Raw genomic sequence first — 11,532 nt, 5'->3', positions numbered from 1 at the left:
TCATCATCTCTCTCACTGCCCCTCCCACTAGTCACCTCTCTCCTGCTTACTGCTTCATGGAATCGTACAGTGCAGGAGGAGGCCATTTGGCCCATCGAGTCCGCACCAACCACAATCCCACCCAGGCCCCATCCCCATAACCCATGCATTTGCCCCAGCTAGTCCCTCTCGTCCCTCTCCTCTACTCACTGCTTCCATCCCCAACCCTCCCAGTCACTGCCTCTTATCACCCATTTATATCTACTCTTACTGTTAACTGTTGCCGTCCCTATAGAGACAACTTTTTAAAAAAGAAATATGAATTTCCCAGTGACCAACACACAGAATCACACAACAAGGTTTCATGTTTTAAGACTTTACTGTAACAAGCAAACTAAAAATCAGCATCATTTAAGTGTTACTTAGGAGGCAACTAATACACAAAACCACAGAAAAGGTATTCCCTATTAATTTCCTAATGCAATCAAAATACCCATGCCATATTTAGACATTATATTGCACTCTCAGTAGAAATGTAGTCTCATGTTTAAAGTCCCCAACCCTCTATTCTGCGCACTGCCTCCCTCTTCATTCATCTACTCATTGCCTTTCTCCTGCTTCCCTCCCCAATCCTCCCTGCTCACTGCCACCCTTGCCATCCCGCCCTCTCACCACTTCTCTCTCCCGAACCCTCATTGTGAGCGAGGGACCAGAAGAGGTTTGTTGAGAGGGAGTAATTGAACAAGGGAATGAGAGGCAGGCACAGTGAGTGGGACGGTCAGGGAAGGTAGTGATGAGTGGGAGAGTTGGTGAGGGAACTGGTGAGCAGGAGGGAAGACAAGCAGAAGGATAGATGAACCGGCCATAGGAAAGACAAGTGCTCACATAGTTTTGGGCTCCAGGAACGAACGAGTGGATTTTAGGTATTAAATCCCCTGGTTAATCATACTGGGCTTTGTTCTCATCCTTTAATTTCCTATCATGGGGGAGTTTTCCAGTTTTTTTTTTGATCATGAGCTGGAGTGGCAGTAAATCTCATTTAAGCATCAGGATGTGTGCTGTACTTGATGGACTGTTGCACAGCTTAGAGGGAACAGTGGTTGTCAGTGGGTGCCTTGCTACAGCAGCTCACCGCCACCTTCTCAAGGGCAACTAGGGATGGGTAATAAATGCTGGCCAGCAAGCGATGTCCATGACCAACAAATTAATTTTTAAAAATGTCTACTTTAGTATACTCAGAAGAATGAAGGAAGGCAACCTTGTTTAAAAGTACCCAGGAGGATTTACCCTGGTGGGACAGGGATGACAGATCCTGTTAAAACCAGGAAGAGCTTGGGGACTTTAGACATGAGACTACATTTCTACTGAGAGTGCAATATAATGTCTAAATATGGCATGGGTATTTTGATTGCATTAGGAAATTAATAGGGAATACCTTTTCTGTAGTTTTGTGTATTAGTTGCCTCCTAAGTAACACTTAAATGATGCTGATTTTTAGTTTGCTTGTTACAGTAAAGTCTTAAAACATGAAACCTTGTTGTGTGATTCTGTGTGTTGGTCACTGGGAAATTCATATTTCTTTTTTAAAAAGTTCAGTCTCTATAGGGATGGTAACAGTTAACAGTAAGAGTAGATATAAATGGGTAATTTCAGGTTGGCAGATTATAACTTGTGGGATACTGCACAGATCAAATTTTGGGCCTGTTATTTACAATCTATGTCAATGACTTAGGTGAAGGGGCTGAGTGTAAGTGTATTCCTAAGTTTGCAAACGATAAAAAGTTAGGTGGGAAAGAAAATGAGGAGGGTGCAGAGACTTTAAAGGGATCTGGATAGGTTAAACAAATGGGCAAGAACATGACACAGAATATAATGCATGAAGTTATCAGTGTTGGTAAGGAAGGTAGAAAACCAGAGCATTTCTTAAATTATGAGCGCCATGGAAGTTGTTAATTAGAGGGACTTTGTACACAATCACAAAATTAATCTAAAGGCAGAGCAAGCAATTAGCAAAGCAGAGATATGTCAGCATTTATCACAAAGGGATTGGAATACAAGAGCAAACAAGTCTTACAACAATTGTATAAGGCCTTGGTTAGAGAACACGTGGCGGATTGTGTACAGTTCTGGTCTCCTTAGTGAATGAAGTAATAAAATTCCCTTGAGGGAGTACAATAAAGCCAATACTAAGCTCACGCATGGCTGTTGGGCAAGGGACGCAACAATGTCACAGTTGTCAGCACAAGCAACTGAACAATGCAAGGAAGGTAAGCCAAATGGAAAATCAATTGCACACACAATCACAATTGAAAACAGTTCAGGTGATCAGTATTTATTATGAGGAAAATATTACGATTCAAAATTATCATACTTCACTATTGTTAAGTTAAGCAACAAAAAATGAATTTTGGAAACTAAGTCCTTTAACTCAAAAGATTAAATCAGTAAATTGTCACCATTTTGGGAACTAATCCAATTATCACCATTTTGGGAACTAATCTTACAAAACATCCTTTGAAAAATTAAAATTATGTCATGAATAAATCTAAAGTTGTCCTTTTGTTAAGAATTTATTTGAAAATGTGGGAGCCCCGATTTATCCTTCTCTTACCTCGAGGGATTGATTGGGGCTCTAATACAGGCTTATTATTGCACAAAACTCACTGGAGATTGGTCCATTTTCTGCACTGTATATGAAACAGCACAAGGTTAATAGTGTCATGTAAAATCATGTTCCCTTACCAATCCCATAAAGTGCATCTTCATCACTGATTCCCAGGCTAATTAAGGGAACCTCTTGAAGACTTACTGTAGGTAAAAACTTTGGTGCAAAGGTGAGAGCAGTCAGCCTTCTCAGCTGTGTCCCGGTGAAGCTTGGCAAGTATTTTCCAGTCAATGGACATGTCCTTATCACACTGCGTGATTGTAAACAGATCAAGTCTGAATTCTGGTGACAAGGTAGTACAAGATGAAGAAAAGAAGGACCAGTCCAACAGACATGTAGCACAGCAACTTCTTATTGTCCTTGCCAGATTTCACCATCGTGGAAAATCTCTTCACACTGCCTGTCAAAAGTCCAGTAGCACTCATAAAATCAGAATCCTGGCACAAAATTAAAAAGATCCTTCAATATTAAAAAGACAAACTTCGAACATTTAAATAATTCAAACCAAATCTAGATTGGAACAATGTCTCCCTTTCTGAGGCTTCAGTGCACTCATACCCTGGCAAGGTGTTAAGTACATGATTAGACAAGACATACCCTCTGTCACCAATCATCTCTGACCTCATCGATCTCTCGTTCTCACTTTCGATCGGTCTCTCGCTCTCTCCCCCTCTCTCTTCTGATTGATCTCTCACTCACTCAGCTTCACTTCCCCATCCTCTCTTTAATTGATGCCAACACAGGCAGCTTTCCTCCATACTACTGAGCACCCTGTCTCCTTAAATACTACAACACAGAAGTAGGCTACTTAGAACATAAGAACATAAGAAATAGGAGCAGGAGTCGGCCATCTCGCCTCTCGAGCCTGCCCCGCCATTCAATAAGATCATGGCTGATCTGAAGTGGATCAGTTCCACTTATCAGCCTGATCCCTATAACCCCTAATTCCCTTACCGATCAGGAATCCATATATCCGTGATTTAAACATATTCAACGAGGTAGCCTCCACTACTTCAGTGGGCAGAGAATTCCAGAGATTCACCACCCTCTGAGAGAAGAAGTTCCTCCTCAACTCTGTCCTAAACTGAGCCCCCTATATTTTGAGGCTGTGCCCTCTAGTTCTAGCTTCCTTTCTAAGTGGAAAGAATCTCTCCACCTCTACCCTATCCAGCCCCTTCATTATCTTATAGGTCTCTATAAGATCCCCCCTCAGCCTTCTAAATTCTAACGAATACAAACCCAATCTGCTCAGTCTCTCCTCATAATCAACACCCCTCATCTCTGGTATCAACCTGGTGAACCTTCTCTGCACTCCCTCCAAGGCCAATATATCCTTCTGCAAATAAGGGGACCAATACTGCACACAGTATTCCAGCTGCGGCTTCACCAATGCCCTGTACAGATGCAGCAAGACATCTCTGCTTTTATATTCTATCCCCCTTGCGATATAGGCCAACATCCCATTTGCCTTCTTGATCACCTGTTGCACCTGCAGACTGGATTTTTGCGTCTCATGCACAAGGACCCCCAGGTCCCTTTGCACAGTAGCATGTTGCAATTTTTTTCCATTTAGATAATAATCCAATTTGCTATTATTTCCTCCAAAGTGAATAACCTCGCATTTGTCAACGTTATACTCCATCTGCCAGATCCTCGCCCACTCACTCAGCCTGTCCAAATCTCTCTGCAGACCTTCTACGCCCTCCACACGATTCACTTTTCCACTTATCTTTGTATCGTCTGCAAACTTTGTTACCCTACACTCAGTCCCCTCCTCCAGATCGTCTATATAAATGGTAAATAGCTGAGGCCCCAGTACCGATCCCTGCGGCATGCCACTAGTTACCATCTGTCAACCAGAAAAGCACTCACTTGTTCTCTGAAAGAACTACTTCCTTAGTCCCTTTCTCCTGTACCTATCCCCATAACCTTTGAAAATGTTCCTTTCCAAATATTTATCCACATTACATTTAAGAACTGTGCTGGATCCTGCTTCTCCCAGAGTGACTTAATAACCATATGTAAGAAAGACATCTAACGTCTTCTGTCCTCTTGGTGATGATCATACATTTATGCACTTGCGTTGCTGCCTGATTCATTTCATCACAGTTGAAGTCAGTGAAGTATCTCTGACCTCAACATATCCTTTCCTTTCTCAAAACAACACATCCTCTTAACACAGTCAATCTTCCAGTCCGTCTGCAACTGACAGGTTTTCAAAACCCGAGCCTGATCACCTCTCACTAATCCATTTATCCCATCTCCAAGTGCTTTGTCAAGTTTGCTAATTAAAATAATGTGGATATTTTCCCTTTCGAAAAAAAATCAATGAAGCTGTATACTCACCATGCCATCCAGATATCTATTCTGATCATCTGCTTCCTGGTCAATATCCAGAGCAATCTGCTTAAAAAAAATTATTAAAATTGACAAGGTACAAAACAGAACAACCTACATGGACCAAGACCACTGAGGATCATAAAATCCAAGGATAGAAATCTGCAATTACTGCAAATTACAATGCACAATGGGTGTCCGCCATGGTTAAGTGGTCACATGTTCTCTTCAGAAAGTCCTGGATTCATGCCCCATATTTTGACAGTGACACCAGTGCATGACAGAGGGAACAACCTTACTATCAGAGGGTCAGTATTGAGGGAGCATGGCACTGTTGGAAGGTCAGTACAGCCGGAACACCATGTTATCAGACTCCGTTCAGTTGGAGTGGCACACTGCCAGAGCGTCGGCACAGCTGGAACGTTGCACTGTCAGAACCTCAGCACAGCTGGAATGCCACATTGTCAGAGCCTCAGCACGGCTGGAATGCTGCACACTCAGAACACCAGCACAGCGAGAATGCTGCAGTGTCAGGACATCACTGCGGGAACGGCACACCGTCAAGCGTCAGTACAGCAGGAACACCGCACCGTCAAAGCATCAGTACAGCGGAAACGCTGCACTGTCAGAACGTCAGCACAGCGGGAATGCCGCACTGTTGTAGGGTCAGTACTAAGGGAGTACAGTACATTTGGAGGGGCTGTACTGAGGGAGTGCAGCATGGCTGGAGGGACTGTACTGAGGTAGGACCACACCATCAGATGGGCAATACTGAGGGTGACAGTGACTATACCTCATTCGTACTTCTTTGGCTTTAAAGTTGTTTGAGACTTATTGAGGCTGTGAAAGGTACCTTCTTTAAAACATTCTGTAGGGCTTTGCTCAAAACGGCTTTCACATTCACCCTGAAAGTCACAATCATCATTCTGACTATGATGCATCATCTTTCCTCAACCTCTCTGCAGCTTTCAACAAATTTGACCACATTTATCACCTCCAACACTGTTCCTGTTGTCTAGCTACTAGGGACTGCCCTCTGATGCAGTCCAACACAGCCAGAGCATCTTGGTCAATTGCTTTATTTCAGTCTGGTGCCTCAGCAGGACCCCAAAGATCCATCACAGCCCCACTTCCTCATCTACGTTTCCTCTAGGGTATATTATTCTTAGGCATGGCTCAGCTTTCACAGGGGCACTTTTATGATCCACACCCACTGCCTCAGTGCTGCCAGACTGCTTGCCCAACATCCATCCTTCTATAAATATTAACTTCTAACTAAATTCTGAGAAAAACAAAACTTTACTGACCCTGCAACAGTGCGGCGTTCCCGCTGCACCGACGCACTGACAGTGCGGCGTTCCCGCTGCACCGACGCACTGACAGTGCGGCGTTCCCGCTGCACCGACGCACTGACAGTGCGGCGTTCCCGCTGCACCGACGCACTGACAGTGCGGCGTTCCCGCTGCACCGACGCACTGACAGTGCGGCGTTCCCGCTGCACCGACGCACTGACAGTGCGGCGTTCCCGCTGCACCGACGCACTGACAGTGCGGCGTTCCCGCTGCACCGACGCACTGACAGTGCGGCGTTCCCGCTGCACCGACGCACTGACAGTGCGGCGTTCCCGCTGCACCGACGCACTGACAGTGCGGCGTTCCCACTGCACCGACGCACTGACAGTGCGGCGTTCCCGCTGCACTGACGCACTGACAGTGCGGTGTTCCCGCTGCACTGACAGTGCGGCATTCCCGCTGCACTGAGTGCGTTGTTCCTGCTGCACTGACAGTGCGGCGTTCCCGCTGCACTGACGCACTGACAGTGCGGCATTCCCGCTGCACTGACACACTGACAGTGCGTTGTTCCTGCTGCACTGACAGTGCGGCGTTCCCGCTGCACTGACACACTGACAGTGCGGCGTTCCCGCTGCACTGACACACTGATAGTGCGGCGTTCCCGCTGCACTGGCGCACTGACAATGCGGCGTTCCCGCTGCACTGGCGCACTGACAGTGCGGCGTTCCCGCTGCACTGGCACACTGACAATGCGGTGTTCACTCTGTACTGACATATTGTCTTTATCCCCATCAAATTATACCATGCTCACCTATTCCATCCCTCTCCCCAACCACCACTTACTGTATTGCATCATTAGTTATTCATTCGCAAGTTATGTTTCTAGCTTCCAAATCTTGTCCATCACAAAATCACCTATTTCCAAGTTCATTCCCAATAAAATTGAGCCTGCTCTGCCATCCAGTAAGAGCATGGCTGATTATCTACATCAACTCACTTTCCCACCCTATCCTGATAAACAGGCATGGTGGCACAGTGGTTAGTACTGCTGCTTCACAGCGCCAGGGACTGGTGTTCGATTCCCGGCTTGGGTCACTGTCTGTGCGGAGTCTGCACGTTCTCCCCATGTCTGCATGGGTTTCCTCCGGTTTCCTCCCACATGCTGAAAGACGAACAGGCGCCGGACTGTGGCGACTAGGGGAATTTCACATAACTTCATTGCAGTGTTAATGTAAGCCTTACTTGTGACTAATAAATAAATTTTAAAAACAGGCCCCTAACTCAGCTCACCTGCCATTCAAACCCTTCCATGTCTTTAACACAACCAGACTTGATCTTTGTACCTCTGACTCTGGCCTCGTGCACCCCCAATCCTTTCATTCCACCACTGACAGCCATGGCTTTACTAACAAGGGCTGCTCTATAGAATTTCCTCCTGAAGTCTCTCCATCTCCCTCTCTCAAGTTAAACCCACTCCCCAACACACTGACCAGTCTTTTGATCTCCCCATACTAGCCTCCTCACTTTTTTATTCAGTTTGCTCATATTGGTGTGAAGTACCTAGTGACATTTTCTTGTGTTCAATCTGCTACATTAATAGAACTTGTTGTTTTTTTGCTAACATATTAAATTTTCCGTGAACTAATCTTTCTTGCATTTGATTGGAACAGATAGGCCGCACCTCAGAGCCTGTTGTTTTGGAATCGTATCTTTAACTTATTCCGGAGGATCTCATTATCATTATTGTAATGATTATTCCAGCGAAAATATGGATCAACATCTAAACTGCTCCATTAGCTATTAGTTATCCCCGAAATCCATCATTTGCTAATCAAACAAATTGATGAATAATAACCATCACATGTTTTTAAAGAAGTTGATTCATGATCCCCCAGGCACCGATTAGTCTGCTCAGCTGAATCTAATGAGGGCTTTCAGGATTATTGCGCTGCAGCATTTTAGAAACCAGGTTTGGGTTATTTTTGAAAGAGCTTCACCAAACACAAGTTTGCTTTGTTCTGTTAATTAGCATGACAATTCCAGATCAAGATTGTTCAATTGATATTGGTTAATGTGACCATGAGGGGAAGGGAAGCCCAGCATTTTAAATTTAGAGTCATAGAATCGTAGAGGTTTACAGCATGGAAACAGGCCCTTTGGCCCAACTTGTCCATGCCGCCCTTTTTTAAAAAAAAACCCTAAGCTAATCCCAATTGCCCGCATTTGGCCCATATCCCTCTATACCCATCGTACCCATGTAACTATCTAAATTATTTTTAAAAGATAAAATTAAAGTTAAGGATGATTTTGAGACGAGGCTTTACAAATGAGAAATTGAAATGTGACGAACCGATTTGAGCCGGGACACTTTGCTGGACAAGTTATCTGCCATTCGCTTATTTTCTTCATCGAGCATTTGGTCCACTGCACTTGAACCGAGGCCTGGGAGAAACAAAAATAAATGACAAGCATGTGAGTACAGGTTGCAGATCAGTTGGATGGATTTTAGAGACCCTGCTAACCCTGAACAGTGTCCCAGCTAACACTGATTCCTCTCCGTTATCTCACTTCTCTTTGCTGTCTTGCTGTGTGTAGACCGGCTGCCAGGTCTGGCTATAAACAGTGTCCATATTTCAAGTAACTTATTAGCTGTAAAGCACTTTGGGATATCCTGAGGAGATTTGAAGTTGCTGTATAAATTCAAGTCCCTCCTTGCTTCCACAGCATCTCTATTTCTGCCTCGAATCTCGTGTCTGGTCAGATCTGATCGCTTATTGATGACAATTAATGACATAGAGACCAGAAACTAGCCATATGGTCCGACGGGTCTGTGCCAGTGTTGATGCTCCATATTAACATCCTTTCACCTTACTTCATCTCATCCTATCAGCATATTCTTCTTAAAGTACCTCATTACCCAGCTGTTAAGGAAGAACTACTGGATATCTGTATACATGCAGTTCCCAACATGCTCATTACTTGAAAGATACCCAACTGAATAATCAGGGAAAGCACAATGTTAAACAATGATTCAGCACCAAAGTTAATGAGGCAGAAGCTGACAGTACTAATCACAGAGGGTTCGTGCCACAACATAGATCTCAGGAGAACTAAATTTTGAAGGATACAGTTAGAATGAAACATGTTGGGGATTCCAGCTAATGATGGCCAAGGAGATTTTATTACTTTCTTAATTGTAGACAAGAGCAGCAGGGCAGCTGCCTTGTTCATCTTTTTGCTTTGACGAGACTGCCTAACACAATGTAAATAGCCTTCTGTTTTGTATGATTCTAAGAAATGTCAGCTTGTGTAGGAGTTGCAATTCAACTTGCTTTGAAATCGTGTTTATGGCAAAAATAGTGTTTCCATCTGCAAACCAAGTCTGTCAGGAACTAAAATCTGATCCTTTGTGTGTACTGAGAATGGGATAGACTGCAATGGGAATAATGGATGACCCACCACAGTGAAATGGCCAACACATTGTCTGCCAAAAAGTGGTTAAAACCCCACCATCTGATTGTTCTATCCAGAGGAAAAACGAAATCAGATTTATTTTACAAGATTATAAGAAAGAGATGCAGCAAATTGCTGAGAGTACGAATACTTCAGAAAATAAAGACTGAAATAGCCTACACGGAAATAAGTATCTTAAGAAAGTATCTGAATGTAGTAAGCTGATCTTAGGGTGACAGCAGAAATCATAAAATCTTACAGGACCACAGGAGGCTGCCATTCAGCCCATTGTTGGCTATAAAATCCGTCCCATGACCTTGCCCTTTACCTATAGCCCTGTCTACTATAATTACCCTCAGGTGTTCCTGGACTATTGAGGGAAGGGGAAATGAACCTAATTGGTTGAGGTACCTGTTCTCAATTACGAGTCAATCTGTGAACTTCAGTTATATTGTGTCCTTTAATCAAATACTTGACGTAAACTCATTGCCCAAGTCCACAGGATTTTCCACACAAAAAAAAATCCAGGTTCACCTAGTTCACCTTCTGCCATCCTGGTAGTCACATGATCCAACAATAATGGAGTTATTAATTATTCACAGCAACCGATCTCTGTCAATAGGTCAGCAGCAGACTCGGACATGGTGTGAGGAAAACTACCAGTGGAGAACTTTGGGAACCTGAAATCCACAGTCACCTGCTCCTCTCAAGCTCACTCTACACACCACACGTCATGTCTCAAATTACTCAGACCGTACCTGTTCATGCATAAATAGGTGTTTGGGCAAGGTACAGGCCAGCTCCTTTATCACTGTGCTCCACGTTAATCCATGCCTCCATAAGAGAAGAGAGCCATTGTATATTTTTTTAAACGTTGTACCACATTACATTAACTGAGATTGGTACTTAAAACATTCCACAGGGTCAAGGTTTCACTGACCACTATTAAATGAAATAACCCAGTAGATTGGTGAAAACTAACAACGCCACAACATCCAAGTCACACAGGTACTACATCACTGTGTTAAATCCACAAGATAATGTCTTTGGCTCAAACACCTTCATCTTGTTGACGTAACACAGGATACATCCTTGCCGCAGTTTGCGACAAGACAGCGAAGAGGATCTTGGACTTCTAAAATGGACAAAGCAGAGTCTAAAGCCACCAGCAAGGAAGTGAAAATGAGAAAGCAAAGTGAATCCAGGCAAAGAAAAGAAAGAGAAAAATAGAGAGTACTATTAATCAGCTATCACTAAATCTGAGGAATCAGACAATATGATGCAACAGTTAAGAGGCTGACGAAGAAGTGGATATAGTACCAAGAATGAGTGGCCAAAGCCAAAAATGTTTTTCTTGCGATAAGGAATCATGCGATTATAGCACTTTGATTTGTAGTCAAATGCAAGTGCTTCTAAGTTATTTCCAACAGGTGAAATTATTAGATTTCAAATTGGTAGAACATTAGTTTTCCCTTTGTTTACCTTCTATTACTATCAACACAGTGCCTCAATGCATTTGTATCAAATCACCAAAGTGATCTGAGCATTTCAGAATTCAATGCAGTTTGTGCATGTACTGCAGGATGAAGTCGATACTAACAACAGAACATGATCTTGCTGGATTATGTACATGTGAAGTCTATGGCATTGCCTTGCAAACTATTTTCCAATGTGACCCCATTTGAAGTCACCACCACATTCGCATGGGCAATAAAAGCTGGCCTTGCCAGCGATGATCAGATGTCCGTGAAGGAATACATTAAAAAAAGTTGAAAATTAACATGATCCTAGACAGCAGCCAAAATA

General features: G+C 43.6%; 1 protein-coding gene across 4 annotated transcripts in view; it reads right to left on the bottom strand.

The window, feature by feature from the left end:
* Positions 1-678: 678 nt before the first annotated feature.
* bet1l (Bet1 golgi vesicular membrane trafficking protein-like) overlaps positions 679-11,532 on the bottom strand; it is a 37,639-nt gene continuing 26,785 nt past the window's right edge. For all 4 annotated transcript variants that reach the window (XM_078220820.1, XM_078220822.1, XM_078220821.1 and 1 more), the window contains 3 exons: positions 8,624-8,715; positions 4,991-5,047; positions 679-3,081 (listed from right to left, as the gene is read on the bottom strand). In XM_078220820.1, the coding sequence (XP_078076946.1) occupies positions 2,914-3,081; positions 4,991-5,047; positions 8,624-8,715 (317 nt within the window). In that variant the 3' untranslated portion in view covers positions 679-2,913. The remainder of the gene's footprint in view (positions 3,082-4,990; positions 5,048-8,623; positions 8,716-11,532) is intronic.

Source organism: Mustelus asterias, chromosome 9 (genome assembly GCF_964213995.1).
Source record: "Mustelus asterias chromosome 9, sMusAst1.hap1.1, whole genome shotgun sequence".
NCBI lineage: Eukaryota > Metazoa > Chordata > Chondrichthyes > Carcharhiniformes > Triakidae > Mustelus > Mustelus asterias.
This window is presented reverse-complemented; position numbering and strand designations above follow the sequence as displayed.